This window comes from Phacochoerus africanus, chromosome 7, assembly GCF_016906955.1.
Source record: "Phacochoerus africanus isolate WHEZ1 chromosome 7, ROS_Pafr_v1, whole genome shotgun sequence".
Classification (NCBI taxonomy): domain Eukaryota; kingdom Metazoa; phylum Chordata; class Mammalia; order Artiodactyla; family Suidae; genus Phacochoerus; species Phacochoerus africanus.
In genome coordinates this window covers 14,671,332-14,690,463 of record NC_062550.1, presented here as the reverse complement: position 1 = coordinate 14,690,463, position 19,132 = coordinate 14,671,332, and the positions used below count along the sequence as shown (strand labels likewise).

At 43.4% G+C, this 19,132-nt stretch overlaps 1 protein-coding gene across 3 annotated transcripts in view; it reads right to left on the bottom strand.

The window, feature by feature from the left end:
• The window catches only part of PRDM4 (PR/SET domain 4), a 30,129-nt gene extending 22,531 nt beyond the window's left edge, over positions 1-7,598 (bottom strand). Inside the window, exons 1-4 of one of the 3 annotated variants that reach the window (XM_047786457.1) lie at positions 7,580-7,598; positions 6,799-7,065; positions 3,593-3,726; positions 906-1,091 (exon numbers count right to left, since the gene is read on the bottom strand). In XM_047786457.1, coding sequence (XP_047642413.1) covers positions 906-1,091; positions 3,593-3,726; positions 6,799-6,809 — 331 coding nt within the window. In that variant the 5' untranslated portion in view covers positions 6,810-7,065; positions 7,580-7,598. Of the gene's footprint in view, positions 1-905; positions 1,092-3,592; positions 3,727-6,798; positions 7,066-7,250; positions 7,493-7,579 lie in introns of those variants that run through there. The other 2 variants (XM_047786456.1, XM_047786455.1) reach the window with 2 other exon arrangements.
• Between the last annotated feature and the right edge of the window lie 11,534 nt (positions 7,599-19,132).

Genomic DNA, 19,132 nt, shown 5'->3' with positions numbered 1-19,132 from the left:
TGTGTCATTAAAAAAGACAATTATGAAAACCATGTAGCAGGTGGTGAAAACAGCTATGCAAAAATAGAGAAAAATATTACATGAAGAAAGGGTACACAATTATAGAAATTGTAGATAGTACTACAGTCTTAAATATGAAAAACAGTAAAAACCTATACATGAAAATAAAAGAGGAATCAAGTCCACCAAAAAGATGGATGATGGGATTATGAGTGATTCCCCTCTCTCTTTTTTTTTTTTTGGACTGTGTCTCCAGAAGGCAAAAGTTCCCAAGCCAGGGGTCAAACTTGCAAAAGAGCAGAGACCCAAGACAAGCAGGGACAACTAGGCCACCAGGGAATTCCAATAAATTTTAATTTATAATAAACAATGATAGTGTAGGAAGCTATGTGGTTGGCAGGAATTACAATTGCAGAATTATGAAAACTGAACCAAGGAGGTGCTAAGAGGAGAAAACAGAAGAATTGTTTATGTGTCATTAAGAAATTCGGCTTAGTCAGGAGTCCCCACTGTGGCCAAATGGGATCACTGGTATCTCTGTAGCGTCAGGATGCAGGTTCGATCCCTGGCCAGGCACGGTGGGTTAAAGGATCTGGCCTCACTGCAGCTGCAGCACAGGCAGCAGCTACAGCTCAGATCTGATTCCTGGCCCAGGAACTCCATATGTCACCCAGGGCAGCCAAGAACGAAAAAAAGAAAAAAAAATTAGGCTTAGTCAAACCGCTATATTAATAATATGCTATCTGCATGTTCTAAGAGGAAAGGAACATACATACAACTTTTTTCCTGAGATTAATACATAAGAGTGATAAATAGGGAAAAGCGTCATTCAAGTCTTCAAGGACTGAGGTTAAGGGTTGGCTGAACTTTTTCTTCTCAATTCCCCAACAACCGTTAACACTTACCAGGTAGAATGGTTCTGAAGTAACTGCTCTCCAGGTGGGGGTAAGGTGGTGGAGGCAGAGTGTAGTTCCTTTCAGGTAACCCACACATCACCCCTCGATCCCCAATACCCATTGGAAGCATTAGAGACAAAGCAGAAGGCAGGGAGCTCAGGGAGGGACCAAGGTTTGGAATCGCCACTGGCAAGCCTATTAAAAAAAAAAAAAAGTTTCTTCTCAATTAAAAGTACTTTAAAATTCTCTCTATAATCACTGGCTAAACTCTTAGGAAGGTTTTTGCAATGGGCAAAAATCTCACCTAGTAGCCCTTTATATTCCGACATGGGCAGTGGTGAGCAGACGTCCACAAACAAGCCCTAAATTTAGTCCTCAAGTTAGTTTTAAAGTGACAATTTGATCATCCAGGTGTGTGTATTGCTCATTAAGTACTACAACATTACAATTAAAAACCTAGTTTAAATATGATTTAAGAAAACAAATTATTGGAGTTCCTGCTGTGGCACAGTAGGTTAAAAATCTGACTGCAGCAGCTCGGGTCACTGCGGAGGCACTGGTTCAATTCCCAGCCCGGTGCAGAGGGTTAGAGTCTCCAGTGTTGCCAAAGCTTCAGCTCGGATTTAATCCCTGGCCCAAGAACTTCAATATGCCTTGGGGGCGGCCAGTAAAAAATTATTTAGAGATCAACAGAATGGGAAGAAATACATCAAAGTTCAGAGTGGCCTTTGAGTAGTGATATTACAGGTGATTTTTTTTTTTTTTTTTTGCCTTTTAGGGCTTCACCTGAAACATATGTATGTTTCCAGGCTAGGGGTTGAATCGGAGCTGCAGCTGCCAGCCTATGCCACAGCCACATTGACACCAGATCCCAACTGCGTCTGTGACCTACACCACAGCTCACGGCAATGCCAGATCTTTACCCACTGAGTGAGGCCAAGGATCTAATCCCCATCCTCATGGATACTAGTCAGGTTCATAATCCACTGAGCCACGATGGGAACTACCAAAAAAATTTATGTTATTATATTTTCCATTTTATATGGTAAGAATGTTTCACTAGAAAAAAATACCATAGATGTTTTTTACCTGGAAATCTTCTAAAGTTAGATGTAAAACTATACATATATGTTTTCATACAATCTTCTCTATATGTGCTACACGTCACGATTTTAAACAATTTAAACTTTATATCTACCTCGGATTATACCTACCCAAAGTGCTCAAGCGACTCTGCGCCTAAGTATCATAACGAACACTCACCAGCTTGGGCGATGCTGATTTGCATTATTTTGCCATTGGCAGTATTTTTAAATAGGTTTTTCCTCCTTAATAAGAATGTGCACTAAATGGAATGCCTAAGAGATAACCAAGTAAATTAGGAACTTTAAAAAAAATTTCGTTTGTGAACACTAAAAGGAATGTGAAGAGACCCTAATTTAACAGGTTATTTAACCACTACCTTTTACTAATGAAGCAGGTAATTTCTCTGTAGAGAACGATTTAAACCACTTGCAGATTTAAAATACTCTTAAGGGAGTTCCCACTGTGGGTTAAGAATCCGACGGCAGTGGCTTAGGTCGCAGAGGCCCAGACTGGATCTCCAGCCAGCACAGTGCGTTAAAGGATCCGATGCTGCCACAGCTGCAGCTCAGATGCAATTCCTGGCCCAGGAACTTCCATATACTGTGGGTGCGGCCATAAATTTTTTTTTTTTTTTGTCTTTTTGCCTTTTCTAGGGCCACTCCTGTGGCATATGGAGGTTCCCAGGCTAGGAGTCTAATCAGAGCTGTAGTCACGGGCCTACACCAGAGTCACAGCAACGCCAGATCCGAGCCAAATCTGTGACCTACACCACAGCTCACGGCAACGCCGGATCCTTAACCCACTGAGCAAGGCCAGGGATCGAACCCGCAACCTCATGGTTCCTAGTCAGATTCGTTAACCACTGAGCCACGATGGGAGCTCCTTTTTCTTTTTTTAAATTTTTTTAATTAATAAAAAAATAAACAAAATACGCTTAAAACATGAACTCTTATATTGTTGAAGAAAGTCCAATACACAATCACTAGCTTACCAGTGTGAGACTCAACAGCTTACTTGTTTCCTTTTCCATTTCAACAGAAAGAAAAAACGGAACTAGGCCGATAAAAAGGTTCTACGAGTACAGTCATTGAGAAAAATGAGGTTTTCTCCTCCTACTGCTGCGTCCCATTGAGGCTCATGGCGAGTTCCAGGCAGGAACGTCATCTCAGAAACCTCCTTTTCGACCACAGTTTACGCCTGGCAAATCTGTGGTTGTTCCCAGTTTCAGATGTGACAGAAAATGAAGCAAAATTTCTCATGTTTTCCAGAAATAGTTATTACAGTAACTGTGATTCTCTCCTAATATGCCAGGGACAGAATGCTAAGAGAGAGAACCAGAAGAGTGGGTAATCTAGAAAAAACACTAAGTCAACTACAGTTCTAGATAGAGGGCTACTAACCCAAGAAGAGAAGGACCAGAAAAACCTGCTACTCCTATCCAACTAGAACTTCAGGACACACAAAAACTGCTACTGCACGTGGAACCACCACTCAGACCTGCTGGGCTTCTCCCTCCCGCTCTTAAAGGGGCTCTGACTCCCTCCAGGCTCCAGTTAGAAGTGACAAGGCACTTAAGTGTTGGAATTCAGTGGCTCTCCCTTACCACTCACCTGGAGCAGGGATGGCATTGTGTGTGGGTGAGGCAGCCAAGCCCAGGTGACTCCCTGAGACTGGCAAGGCATTGCTCACAGAGGATGAGGTCAGCTGCTCCATCCCCACTGGGCTCAGGTTCATTTCATTCATCCTAACAAAGAGCAGATACAACCAGTTATGTAAATAATTACCTCAGCTGACTTTAAGTTATTGAAGAACCTGAAACAGCGGAGGAGGGGAAATGGAACATGACCAACTGCAGACTGCATTTTAATGCTCAAAGCTCTCTGAAAGCTAGTGTCATATTCTTCCCACTGATAAGGAAACCAAGATTCAGAGTCACTAACTCAGCCGTCATACAGCAGAAATCGGATTTAATTCAGGTGTGCTTTGCTCCAAACCCTAAGCACACTAAAACAAACTCTGCAATCCTTAGAGTACTTGTTTTTTTAAATTCACTTGAGTTTTTCCTTTCGCAACATTTTCTCCAACTGGCTTATTACTTCAACCAGGACTTTTTTAGACAGCTTGTTTTAACTTAGTCAAAGAATTTTTACTACTTCTTTTTACTAGGAGTTAACCCGTTTTACTGGGTTTGAATTAGATTATCAATGTGTGAAGAAGTACATCACATTTTCTCCACGGATCAGCATTTTATTAAAATTCTGTATAGAGACCTTAATAATTAATCAATGATCTTCGTAACATCCTTCCCATATCATGGTTCACTAGATAAGCTTTGCTAAATATTTTATTAAAAATTACTTCATATCCTCTCATCAATTCTTCAAAATAATGGAGGAAAGAGACTCAAAAGAGGGCTCTTCTTATGCCCCAAATCACACAGCAGTGCAGTGGAAGAACATCGATCATGCCACAAAATACCAGCAAAAAAGTTTTTCATTACACCAAACTTTTTTTATTTACAGATCATTTTTGGCAGGCTGAAGAACCTAAGAATTGCCTTTTCTATGCAATCCATCTTGTAGTGCCATTAGCATTGTCATTAGAATAAGAGTAATACTGATTTGAACAAGACATTGTTGGAGGACGTTATCAATGAGTATTAGTTTCTATGTCAGAATTTAGAGACTGCCATATTATAAACATAATTTCAAGAGGCTACCCAACAGGTTATCCAAAGGTCACCAGTGACCTCCAATCCCTATCTTGGGTCTCACGGTCATGCAAGTACTTCTGTGTGTGCCTAAACATGTAATCATTGCGTCTAACCTTTATAACTACTGTGAGGTGGGCATTATTCTTAATCCCATTTTAGAGATGAGTAAACTGAGACCCAGGCTGAGAAAATTAACCCCAAATTACTTAACTAGTTAAGTGGCAGAGTCTGGACTTAAATCCAGGTCTGCCTAATTTGCAAAACTAGTTAATCACAGAATTGGGATTTAAATCCACGTCTGCCTAATTTAAAAAACTCGAGCTCTTAACTATGATAGAAAAAGACAATTATGATAAAAGAACCTTTTTGCCTTTTATAGTTCCAACACTTTAGGATCCATGTATTTATATGGTGGGGTATGTTTAAAGTCCCACACAGACCTGTTCCTGCATTATTCTATATCCACAGGCTTCAACCTTACCCCAGGCCAGGTATCTCATAAAACTAAGCTCCCAGACATTAATAAAGTGTACAAAGCCAACTGAAGGTAGTACCTGGCATAGAGCAGGCACTCTGAAATATGCATCTGGTTTAGATAGAGAAATGCAAACTCACCCTTACTAAAAAGACAATAAGAATCACATGGCCAGTGAGATACATCTTATGAAGGACAGCACATTAATAACATATTTAATTATGCTGTATAAGAACGCAAAAATCCTTACAGCCTAAAGAAACCATAGCTATCTTAATTGTCAAAGTTTCTGGGCTTGGGATGGTTTAAAACAGACTTTTCCTGTAACTCTTTATAGCTGCAAACATTAACTAAAACTTTATAATCACAAGAGCAGTAATGATCTACAAAAACAGTTACAATAAGCTTTTTAAGTACAGCAGAAATTATAACACTGCAAATCAATTATGTTTCAATAAATACTTAAAAGATAAATAAACCCATCAGCATCTCATTTGAAAAAAGATTTTTTTTTTAAAGTACAACTAAACGTCTGTAGCTTCAGACCGCATGCTGAAAATCTGACTTTTAATCTGTATACCTAATCTCAAGATAAAAACCAAAATGGTGTTTCTAAATTGACTCCTAGGCCTTCTCAAACCAGTTCAAACCAGAGTTTAATGTGAGAGGCTCAGCAGATTTCTGCTTTGTCGTGAGTCACTAAAATGTGATGACCTCAGCAGTCATAAACCAAAGGTAACTAGTATCCCACAGAGAGAAAGCAGATGAAGGAATTTACAGTATGAGCCTCACAAGGCTCTCTCATTCCAAAGGGCAATTCTATTCTAGCTACTTCTCTCATGTGGGATTCTAGGAAGCAATCTTGGGAGAAGAGCCAGAAATCAAGATCCTAAGCTCACTCTTTTCCCCTATGCTTTCGTTGCAGAATCAATCCCTTCATCATTTCTGGTTTATGTGACCTATGCACGAACCATCTGTTGATCTTATAACTTCTTCTTATAATGACATATAAAAAGCTAACTGAAATGCAGCCATTTTGCAAATGCAATGGACAGTTTCAGTAACTGGAAAGAATTTTTTTACTCTTCCTTGTCCTCAACATACAACCTAGGAAAGGGGCCCTAAAAAGAAGGAACAGCCAAATGTAGCTATGTCTTTGGTACACTTCTGCACTGTACTGGCCTGGTACCACAAACTACTTTCAACATTAACACGAAGCCTGCAGAATTAAAAACTTTATTTCTCTACATTACCAGCCAAGCCAGATGGGGACCAACAAAATTCAAGGTGAAGCATGGTGATGAGCTAAAAATACACTTCGAAATCTAGATTAAAATTTTCTTAAATGCGCAAATAACTCAAAGGCAAAGATAAAATGTTAAACAGCCAACAATCGACGTATGGCTATTTGGAACGACTACTCACACTTGGAGAAAATCAAGTTTAATGAGAGTAAACTCAACTCAGCACTACTTTCTGGATTTTTTTGTTCCCTTTGGGACACAAATCCATTTGCAAATCGCACCTGTAACCTGCCCAATGGCACCAAAAACAAAGACACTCTCAAGTCTCATCTTCTAGATGTTTTCCAAAGATGTCACCAGCGCTGGGCCCACCAAGCTACTCACCTGTGATGCATCTGCTGGGGGCCAAGTGTCAAAGAAAGGCGCACACAGGTGGCGGGGAACCGGCATCAGGGTTTGCGTTCCAGGGTCACGTGCTACCGCATCTTGCTTACAACCGCTGCACAAACGCAGCCCCTCGTCCCCGAGGCCGCCCGGGGCCGCCCAACTTCTCCCGAGGGCCCGCGGCCGCGCACCCCGCCGCGAGATGGGGCATGCCGGGGGACACCCGGGGCCTTTCCTCCAGAAGCTTCGGGAGGGGGACTGCGCAACCTAAGAGGGAGGACAAGGGCGGTCACCAAAGCACGGGAAGGATGCAGCCCACGTCCCCTTGCCGCCGGAGAGCCCGGGCCTGCGGACACCGCTTCCCAAGGGCGGCCAAGTCGCTCGCCCGGCCGCCGGCAAGGGGCCCGCAGGCCGCCCTCGCCCCGCCCCGGCCAGGCCCGCGCGCAGCCCACCTGCCGGCCGCGCGGGGGGCGCAAGCGCCTGCCCCACCGCTTTGTTCCTCATCCAGGCAGAGCTCGCCGCGGGGCCCTCCCCTCCAGCACGACCCCCGCGCCCCGAGGGCCGCTCGCCTAACGTTTCCCGCCCGGCCCAACCCGCGGTCTCCTCGGGGCCGCACCCTCCAAGGCGCGTTTCCGACTCCTCAGCCACTCTCCGCGCCCGCCGCTCCTCCCCTCGTGCGTGCGTCCCTCCCCGCCGGGAACCGCAAGCAGCGCCCGCCGCCGGCTCGCCCCTCCCCCAGCCCACCCCACCGTCTCCTGCCGCGCGTGCGCTTCGCGGGGACCTGGGCCGGAGGGGGCCGGGCCGCCTGAGGATCGGCCGGGAGCGCCGCGTCTCAGTCGGCCCGGGTCGAGTCGAGCGCCGAGCTATCGACCCTGTTGCTAAGCAACCAGGGCTGACGTGTAAGGAGGGAGTGGGTTCTGAGTCCCATAAATCCCCCAGACTTCAGGTTTCAGTCCTCGTGTCATTCTCCTGTTAGGAAAGCGTAAGTCCACACATGCCCGCAAGGTTTGAAACAAGGGCCTTAACCCAGAGGTGTTGGCTGTTGTTGCCCAGGAGGAATTGGGATTTTATCCCGAGTATTTGTCAACACAGGTTACACCTATAGGTTACTCAGCTTCCCTGCTTGAAGTCATAGAGTGCAGGGTTTGGGATTTTGTGTACATTTCCTTCTTCCTTTTTTTGCTCTTCGTCCCCTACTGCATGCCAGGCACTGTGTCAAGCCCTTGGGATACTGAGATGACTTTAAAGGAAAATGTTCCCAAGTTCATGACAACTGAACATGGAAACACCACACTACGCTGCCATTCACCAGCAGAACTGTAGAGACCCAGGAATTCTCTCATTCAGAAGACATTTAGTGAATTGCATCTCAAACAAAGGGATGCAAAATAACACGCAGGTCTTGACTTTGGACAGCTTGCCGAGTAGTGGAGACTGGTGAGTTTTGAGAATTAGATCTTGTGAAAGACAGATGCACATACAGAGTTTTGGATGAGAGCCCGAAGTGGTGTCAACTCGTATAATCTTCCCCTTCCTTTACCTCTCATACGGAGAAAGAATATTCCAAATTGAGGGAGTTAATCACTGAACATTGGCACGTCACAATAGTTTTCCTCCCTTATTTGGCAATAAAAACCTAAATCAAGAAAGTCATCATACCACAAGGAAGTGAGAGACAATATCCCCTAAAATGCCACACATCCATCCAGGGGCCTAGGGAATGATGATGTGTCCTATAAAGGCTAAATTAGTTCTCCCTGGTTTTCCATGCCTATTCTTTTTAAACAATTTTATTTAATTTTGGAAGTGTAAAATCAGGTCAGATCAATTTAAGAGCTAAAACTATAATGCTTACAGAAGAAAACATAGGAGAAAATCTTTGTAACCTTGATAGGACACAAAAATCAGGGACCTCCAGGAGTTCCCCTTGTGGCTCAGCAGTAACAAACCTGACTAGTATCCATGAGGATTTGGGTTTGACCCCCGGCATCACTGGTAAGTATCTGGCATTGCCATGAGCTGTGGTATAGGTCCCAGACGTAGTCTGGAAGTGGCATGGCTGTGGCTGTGGTTTAGGCCAGAAGCTGCAGTTCCAATTCGACCCCTAGCCTGGGAACTTCCATATGACACATGTGTGGCCCTAAAACGCAAAAAGTAAATAAAAAGTATCCAAAAATCAGGAACCTCTAAAATTTTGATAAATTGAACTTCATCAAAATTTAAACTTTTGGGGAGTTCCTGTCGTGGCACAGTGGAAACAAATCTGACTAGGAACAATGAGGTTTCGGGTTTGATCCCTGGTCTCCCTCAGTCGGTTAGGGATCCAGCATTGCCATGAGCTGTGGTGTAGGTCACAGACATGGCTCAGATCCCGCGTTGCTGGTGGCTGTGGTGTAGGCCGGCGGTGCAGCTCCAATTTGACTCCTGTCCTGGGAACTCCCACAAGCCACAGGTGCGGCCCTAAAAAGCAAAATAAATAAATAAACAAAATTTAAACTTTTGGTCTTGAAAAGTTTAAAAGTCAAAATAAAATGTCAAGCCAGAGATAGGTAGAAAATATTTGCAAAACAAGTATCTGACAAGGGACTTGTACCTGGAGTGTATAAAATACCCTTAAAACTCGATAAGATAAACAGCCCTGTTTGTTTTTGTTTTTGTTTGTCTTTTTGCTATTTCTTTGGGCTGCTCCCATGGCATATGGAGGTTCCCAGGCTAGGGGTCGAATCCGAGCTGTAGCCGCCGGCCTACGCCACAGCCACAGCAACGCGGGATCCAAGCCATGTCTGCAACCTACACCACAGCTCACGGCAACGCCGGATCCTTCACCCACTGAGCAAGGGCAGGGATCGAACCTGCAATCTTGTGGTTCCTAGTCGGATTCGTTAACCACTGCGCCATGACGGGAACTCCCCTGTTTGTTTTTTTAATGGGCAAAATACTTGAACAGCCATGTCACCAAAGAATAAACATGGCTGGGAATTCCCATCGTGGTGCAGTGGTTAATGAACCTGACTAGGAACCATGAGGTTGAGGGTTTGATCCCTGACCTTGCTCAGTGGGTGAAGGATCCGGTGTTGCCATGAGCTGTGGTGTAGGTTGCAGACACAGCTCCGATCCCATGTTGCTGTGGCTCTGGTGTAGGCCGGCAGCTACAGCTCTGATTCAACCCCTAACCCGGGAACCTCCATATGCCGCAGGAGCGGCCCAAGAAATGGCAAAAACAACAACAACGAAAGAATATACATGGATGGCAGTTAGGCACACAGAAAGATGAGTAATTATTACTCATTAGAGAAAATGCAAATCAAAACACAGTGAGGTAATATTACACACCTCCTACACTGGCCAGAATTTAAAAGACTGACTATAACAAGTTTTGGTGCAATTATGAAGCAACTGGAACCCTGACAATTTCCTGTGGGAATGCAAAATGCTATATCCATTTTAGAAAACAACTTAGCAATTTTATATACCATATGACTCAGTAGTTAGACTTCTAGGTGTTTACCTCAGAGAAAATAAAAACATACGTACAAAGACTTGTACACAAATGTTCATAGAAGCTTTGTTTATAATAGCCTCAAGCTGGAAACAATGCAGATGTCCACCAACTGGTGAATGAATAAAGAAATTAGAGCATATATCTAGGGAGTGGAATGCTACTCAGCAATAAAAAGGAACAAGCTGGAGTTCTCTTGTGGTGCAGCAGGTGAAAGATCTGGGGTTGTCCCTGCAGTGGCTCAGGTCACTGCTGTGGCTTGGGTTCAGTCCCTGGACTGGGAATTTCTGCATGCTGTGGGTGGTACCAAAAAAAGAAAAAAAAAGGAACAAGCTATGAATCCATGGATGAATCTCAACAGTATTAAGCTAAGTAAAAGAAACCAGATACAAAAGAACAAAATATGTGCATCCATTTATATGAAATTCTAGAAAAGGCAAAACTACAGTAGTAAAAGACAGATAATCGATTCTCAGGGGTCGAGGATGTGTGGGAGGAATGAGACTGATGCAGAGGGGCATGAGGGGACTTTTGGGGTGATGTCATGGTGATTGTGGGAATGGCTGCAGGACTGCATACATTTGTCAAAATTCATCAAATAGTACACTTAAAATTACTGAGTTTTATTGTATGTAAAAATTCCTCAAAAAATTGATTTAAGGGTTCCTGTCATGGCTCAGTGGAAACAAATCTGACTAGAGTCCATGAGAACACAAGTTCAATCCCTAGCCTTGCTCAGTGGGTTCAGAAACCAGCATCTCCATGAGCTGTGGTGTAGGCTGCAGATGCGGTTCGGATCTGGAGTGCTGTGGCTGTGGCTTAGGCTGGCAGCTACAGCTCTGATTCGACCCCTAGCCTGGGAACCTCCACATGCCATGAATGCGATCCTAAAAAAGACCAAAAAAAAAAAAAGAAAAGAAAAGAAAAGAAAAGGAAAAAAAGGTTGATTTAAAAAGAAAATAAGTCAGAGTCGTCGAAAACTGACGCATCCTAATTCTACGCCCAGACTAGTTTATGTCTAGTGTGTGCTCTCCCATCGCCCTAATCTTTATTGTCATTCATTGTTGAATCTTCTCTCTTGCCAAATAGATTTTAAGTTTGGGGGATAAGATCCATGTCTGTCGTACTTAATGCTCTATGACATAGCACATATTAGGTTCTCAAATATTTGTCGAATGAATGAAAATCAAACTGGCCTAATTCAAAGCTACGCCTGATGATTCATATAACTATTCATTTGGAGACCTACAGCAAAATGACTGCCCACAGCTGGTCTAAGGAGCTGATTTAGGGTGACTTACCACTTTAGGGAGACACCAAGTTGCCATGGAGACGACAAAAACAACGGGAGAATTGCTGACAATTAGATAAGTAGAAATGAAGCGCGTAGCTGCTCTTTTAGAACCCGACCGAGTACTAGAGGAGTTCACATCATGGCGCAGTGGACAAGAATACGAGTAGGAACCATGAGGTTGCAAGTTCAATCCCTAGCCTTGCTCAGTGGGTTAAGGATCTGGCATTGCCGTGAGCTGGGGTGGAGGTCACAGACGTGACTTGGATCTGGCGTTGCGGTGGCTGTGGTGTAGGCTGGCAGCTCTAGCTCCAATTAGACCCCCAACCTGGGAGGCTCCATGTGCTGCTGGTGTGACTCTAAAAAAAGAGAGACCAAAAAAAAAAAAAAAAAAAAAAGAAGAAGAAGAAAGAAAGATAAAAGAACCCAAGTACTGGAAAGACTGTTGGACACAGACGTAGGGTGGTGATCAAAATCACACTTAGAGGAGTTCCCGTCGTGGCGCAGTGGTTAACGAATCCGACTAGGAACCATGAGGTTGCAGGTTCGGTCCCTGCCCCTGCTCAGTGGGTTAACGATCCGGCGTTGCCGTGAGCTGTGGAGCTGTGGTGTAGGTTGCAGACGCAGCTCGGATCCCGCGTTGCTGTGGCTCTGGCATAGGCCAGTGGCTACAGCTCCAATTCAACCCCTAGCCTGGGAACCCCCATATGCCATGGGAGCGGCCCAAAGAAATAGCAAAAAGACCAAAAAAAAAAAAAAATCACACTTAGAGATAATTGTATGAAAGACAAACCAGATAACAACTGTGAATATTTTTGCTGGATGGCAAAGACAGAAGCAAAGAGCAAATTACCTTTACACATTTTTGTCTGGCTCTAAAGACAGGTGTTTTTAATGGGTGATTCAGGGCCTGAATTGGGTTTCTCAGGATATCTTTCTTTCAGTTGACTCCAATTAAGGTTTCAAATCCTGCTTCTGATATCTCATGTTAAGAGGGTCTGGAAGTATGAGGTTTTAGATTTTTATGTGAGTAAATCTCTTCTTCCCTGATTAAATCAGACTCATGATTGAGAATCTGATACAATTAATTATAATTACAAAATATAATCCTGACATTTATTTAATATTTTCAGAAAGGAATGGAAAGTCTAGACTGTGTTCAATAAATACGTGCTCTGGGCAAGGGGGAGACAGCAGTGAACCAAAGAGGCAAAAAAAGTAGTCGTTAGGGAGTGTACATTATAGTGAAGAAAGAAAATAAACAAATAAATAATTAAAACAGGAGTTCCCATCATGGCTCAGTGCTAACAAATCCAACTGGGATCCATGAGGATGCAGGTTCGATCCCTGGCCTCGCTCAGTGGGTTAAGGATCTGGTGTTGCTGTTGCTGTGGTGTAGACTAGCAGCTGCAGCTCCCATTAGCTCCCTAGCCTGGGAATTTCCATATGCCATGGGCACTGCCCTAAAAAATAAATAAATACATAAAATACACCAAATGGCAATAAATTACACAAAAATATGGCAAGGAATATGGACAGAAAGTGCTCAGGAATAGGAGCCGCAATTTTAAAGAGGGTAGACAGAGAGGTCATCATGAGAAAGGTGACATTTGAACCAAAGCAGGTGAGGGAGTGACCCGTGTGTTTACTTGGAAGAGTGTTTCAGTCAGAGGGATGGGCAAGTATGAAGGCCTTAAGGCAAGAGAAAGTGACATTTGCACTGAAAGGTCCAACATGGGGAGGCACTAGCCCCGTGTGGTTCTTGAGCCCCTGAAAGGTCCCTGGTTCCAACTGTGCAATTATTTGAGTGCGTGATTGTGTTATCAGCCCCAGTTCTTCACTCCTCTCATAACCATGCCCTTCGCAAGCAGACTTTATAGCTCATCCTAGGAAGAGGTGGAGCCTTTTTTCTGCCCCTTGATTCTGAGTTTGCCCTGCTAGAATATGCTATAACTCAGCCTAAATCATTGTCCCTCAGGCTCAAGAAATAAATAATGCTTCTTGTCTTAAGCTACTGAGTCCCTGGGTGATTTTTTTGATGGCCATTCTGAGAGGCTGTCTTCCTTTTCTTGGATACCACTGATTTTCTGCTTTGATCTTTGGAAACCGTTATATGGGCATAAAAGATTAAATGCTAGTATATTTGGAACATAATTTCTTTGGGTTAAGTTCCAAGTATTTGGTTTAACTTCTCTAAGGGCAGCAGAATGGCTTGTTTTCCTAATTGTTGCGGATATAGGGGGAGTTCCCATTGTGGCTCAGCGGAGACAAATCTGACCAGTATACATGAAAACGCAGGTTCAATCCCTGGCCTTGCTCAGTGGGTGAAAGATCTGGTGTTGCCTGGGAACCTCCATATGAGTGCAGCCCTAAAAATACAGAAAAAAAAAAAGCTTAAAAAAATGTAGTGGATATGGGACTAGAAATGGGATGTAATCTCACATGTTCTGTGGACTTAAAAAATACAACACACATGATGTTGAACTAATTCATTTCTCAGATTTGAAGAAACTACACTACTTTTAGTAGAGAATCACCCAGGCTGTGACCCCTGACTCTGCACAGGCTTGGTGGTGTGACCCCTCTTTTGAGATTGAGCAGAAAAAGAAATTGGTAGGGAATGATCTGTGGAGTTAAACCTACAGTGTCAGGCTGTTTAAACTTTGGGTTTTAATTTATCCTTAGCAATTTGATGACGGGAGCAATTTTTTTCTTTCATTTTGATGAGGGTGTTTTTTAGAATCTGAAGCATCTATGATTTGCTATTTGATTGCATAACCTCTGGCTAGCCATATTGAAATGGTTTTCATTGGAGAAAGGAAAAGAGTCAAGAATGAGTTTTTGGCCTCGGGACCACCAGGCTTCAAGGTTAATTTAACTAACATTGTTCTGATCTGTTTTGGAGGTTTTGTTTTTTTCTTTTTAAGGCCACACCTTCGGCATATGAATGTTCCTGGTATAGGGGAACGAATCGGAGCTGCAGCTGCCAGCTCACACCACAGCCACAGCAACACCAGATCCAAGCTGCATCTGTGACCTACACCACAGTTTGTGGCAAGGCGGAATCCTTAACCCACTGAGCGAGGCCAGGGATCAAACCGCATCCTCACAAACACTACATTAGGTTCTTAACCCACTAAGCCACAACAGGAACTCCCTGTTTTGGAGATTTTAACGGGGCAAATAATAAATTGGTGCAACATTAGAAGATTTTCCATAAAAAAAAATACAACGATGCTAGCTCTGGACTAGAACTTAAGCAACAAAATTCAATAAGAATAAATAATTACATTAGAAAAAAGAAACAAAGCTATCTATTTGTAGACAATATGATTATAGTTTAAGAAATCCTAGAAAATCGTCTTTAAAAAGTAACCTTCAACACAATTTTGACTGGGGTGTTGTTTCACATGTGTACATATATATCAAAACTCATTGAATTACATATTTAATATACGAGCATTAACTGTATGTAGATTTTCTCTCAGTTAAACCCATTAGAGGAGTTCCCATTGTGGTTCAAAGGTTAAGAACCCTACATGGTGTCCGTGAGGATGCATTTGATCCCTGGCTTCGATCAGTGGGTGCCACAAGCTGTGGTGTAGCTCACAGGTGCATCTTGGATCCAGCGATGCTGTGGCTGTGGCTGTGGCTGTGGCGTAGGCTGGCAACCGTGGCTCTGATTCAACCCCCAGCCTGGGAGCTTCCATATGCCACAGGTGAGGCCATAAAAAGGAAAAAAAAATAAAACTAATGAGAAATCCGTGAAATGACTGGATTAAAAATTAATATGAAATAGATCAATAGCTTTGAAAAAAAATTCTATTCACAACAACAACCAAAACTGTGAAAGATCTTGAGAAAATGTAACAAGTATGTAATAGCTACATGAAGAAACTTTATTAAAGGACAAAAAAGAAGGCCTGAATAAGAATAAGTGAGTTCTGCCATGGATTCATATAGGGGAGATTCAATGTGGGAAAACAAAAAGTAAATTATCTCCAAATTAGTCTGTGTATTTAACCCAACCCCAAATTAGAATACCAAGGCTTTCCTCTCTCTCTCTCTGATATTAAATGTACATGTTACTTTCCTCTTCTTTTCCAAGAAGAGCATCCTGGGCATCCTGGCTTAATAGTTCTTTCATATAAATTGCAGAGTCAGCTCTCCACTCTCCAAGGCTTGAATTTGATGCATTTTTCTAATTCACACCAAGAGGCCACATAGACAAGGAGAGGACGTCTACAATGGGTGGTAGGAGAAGGCAGCCTTAAACAAGAGAGAAAAGACAAAAGGCATAAGGAAAGGATTATGGATTTGATCACATCAAATTTTTACATTTCTATTTGATAAAAGACCAAATAGACAAGGCTAAAATGCAAATAGTATTTGAGAAGACCAGGGGGAAAAAAAAAAACAGCAATAAATTGTACCTCAATATTCGTGGTTCTTTAAATCTTGTTGCAAAATTACATTATCTTTAAAATAGAATGTTGGCGTTCTGGCTGTGGCTCAGCGGGTTAAGAACCCCGACTATCACCCATGAGGACTCAGGTTCAATCGCTGGTGTTGCTCCTCAGATTAAGGATCTGGCATTGCCGCAAGCTGCAGCGTGGGATCCAGCATTGCTGTGGCTGCAGCGTAGGCTGGCAGCTGTAGCTCTGATTCAACCCCTAGCCTGGGAACTTCCATATGCCAAAGACGTGGCCCTAAAAAGATTTAAAAAGAAAGAAAAGAATGTAAAGTTGTGGGTAAAAGATTAATAAACTTTTTCCTCTTCTACATGACAATTTGACCTTCAGTTAACTTTGTTATCTGTTGCTCTGAAATCCAGTAAAGATAGAATGTCAACTCTGTCGTTAGGCAGCCTTATATTAAAGCAATTACCTGATTGGTAGATTGCATCTCAGCTGACATAACTGTACCTGATGGGGGAGCATAGCTTTGGGCTCTCTGGAGTGCGAAGATTCTTTAATTTGGCGGCGGTGAGGTCCTTGGCAGCTATGCCTGTAGGGTAGTTTTGAGAAATGCTGGCTCCTGAAGGGTACCGGACTTCTAAGTCAGGGCAGCTGCCACACGGGTCTGATGGCCATAGTCTTTCCTTGCACCTGAGCTGTCACTTGGCTGCAGGTGTGTTTGGGGGGGGCGGCTGTGTAGATTTCCGCAGAGATTGCTGCAAAGGCCCCTAGGGAGGTGAAACATCCGATTCTGCCCTGCTTGGAGCTGTCCTTCCCGACCTAAATCCTGACAGATGAATCTGCTGCTAAAGGTGGCACATGGTACATGGGCTTCATGAGTCTTCAAATTTAGTCATACCCAAGAACATGCCTGGTGGATCTTGCACTTGGTGACACAGATAGCTTATACCTGGGCTCCATAGAAAAGGACCAACTGAATGGAATCCTGCTTGATCATCAATTTGAGATTCGGTTAACTACACCTGTGAGGAATTTCATTTATATCACGAGATAATAATCTGTTTCCTGGGAGTGCCCACGTGGCACAGTGGGTTAAGATCCTGACTGCAGCAGCTCGGTTTGCTGCAGAGGTGCAGGTTCCACTCCAGCCTGGCCGAATGACTTCGAGGATCTGGCCTTGCTGCAGCTGCAGGATTCAGTCTCTGGCTCAGGAACTCCCATATGCCACAAGTGCAGCCTTAAAAAAAACCACAAAACACAAAAAACACAACAGTAAGAGTGTTTTCCAGGAGGTCCCACTGTGGTGCAAAAGGATTGTTGGCTTCTCTGTAGTGCCAGGACGCAGGTCTGAGATCCCCAGCTCTGCACAGTGGGTTAAAGGACCCAGTGTTGCCACAGCATGGCATAGGTCACAACAGTGATCTGATCCCTGGCTGGGGAACTCCATATGCTGAGGGATGGGCAAAAAAGAAAAAAAAAAAATGCTGCCCTGCTCCCCCTGTGACAGCTGATGCTAATTGCAGGTGCGGGGCCAGACGGGTATACACCCCCCTCTGCTGTGGGTTTAGGAAACCAAAATCTACAATACTTACCAAATACTTCATAAGAAGAGCTAAGTTTCTTTATCTCACATTTTTCAAGCCGATGATGAGGGACCCGTCTGAGTTTCAGGGATGGATGTTTTCTTTGGCCTTAGAGAGATTCCTAAATCTACTGACCCTGACCTGTGGTGAATCCCATTCCCCTCTTTACAAGCAGATCTAAATAGGACCACACAAACCTAGTCCCAAGCGTTCTTGGCAGTTTTGCATATCTGTGACTTGATGGAGCCAGTCTGAAGAAAGACATCTTTTAAGTTGGAGAGAACATTTGCCTGCATCAAAACTGACTGGGGGTGAGGGGAAATCAGAATCTTTTCTTTTGATCTTGTATGTAAGAAGACAGTCCCTCCCCATTTACTCGAGCGCGCGTGCACACACACACACACACACACACACACACACATCATGTGAGTGCTTCTCTCACTGGAAAAGCCACTTATTTCAAATGCACGCTCACCCTTAGAAAGTGTAGAAAGACCATCAGCATTCTTTATGGCTATGTGGGTACAGTATCGCATTACTTGAACCCTGTAAAAAGACCAGTAGAGGATCAGGATCGGATTTTTTTTTTTTTTTTTTTGTCTTTTTTCTTGTTAGGGCCACACCTACCTCAGATGGAGGCTCCCAAGTTAGGGGTGAAATCAGAGCTGCAGCTGCCAGCCTAGACCACAGCCACAGCAACCCAGGATCCGGGCCTTGTCTGTGACCTACACCATAGCTCATGGCAACGCTAGATCCTTAACCCACTGAGCGAGGTCAGGGATCAAATCTGTGTCCTCATGGATACTAGTCAGGTTTGTTAACCATTGAGCCATGATGGGAACTCCAGCATCGGATCATTTTTGATTGTGGTATTACTAGGGGAAGAAAATCCCTTAGATATTTCTTCCTCAGAGACAGAATTTATAAGAAGCCAGAACTTCTAGTCCAAGAACTTTATAATGATTAAATCTGTTGATTTGGGTCAGACCAGGATATCATTTGAGTTTTCTGTACATTTTATCTTAGTATTTTGAACTTTACTAGATGAGATGGAGTTCCCGTCGTGGCTCAGTGGTTAACGAATCCGACTATGAACCATAAGGCTGTGGCCTCGCTCAGTGGGTTAAGGATCCGGCGTTGCCGTGAGCTGTGGTGTGGGTCGCAGATGCAGCTCGGATCCCGTGTTGCTGTGGCTCTGGCGTAGGCCAGTGGCTACAGCTCCGATTCGACCCCTAGCCTGGGAACCTCCATATGCCGTAGATGCGGCCCTCAAAAGGCAAAAAGACATAAATAAATAAATAAATAAATAAATAAATAAATAAATAAATACTTCACTAGATTAGTAATATTTGCTTTTTTGTAAAACTTTACATATTAAAGATCCATAAAGAAAAATGAACAACTCCCACCTCCATCCCCAATGCCACTCTTTTTAGGCAACTAATAACAAAAGTTTAGTGTGTGTCTCTCTACCTCCTTCTCTGTGTTCACACAACCACAGGTAAAGACACATACCTCACACAGAGTAGTTTAAGTTCATGCT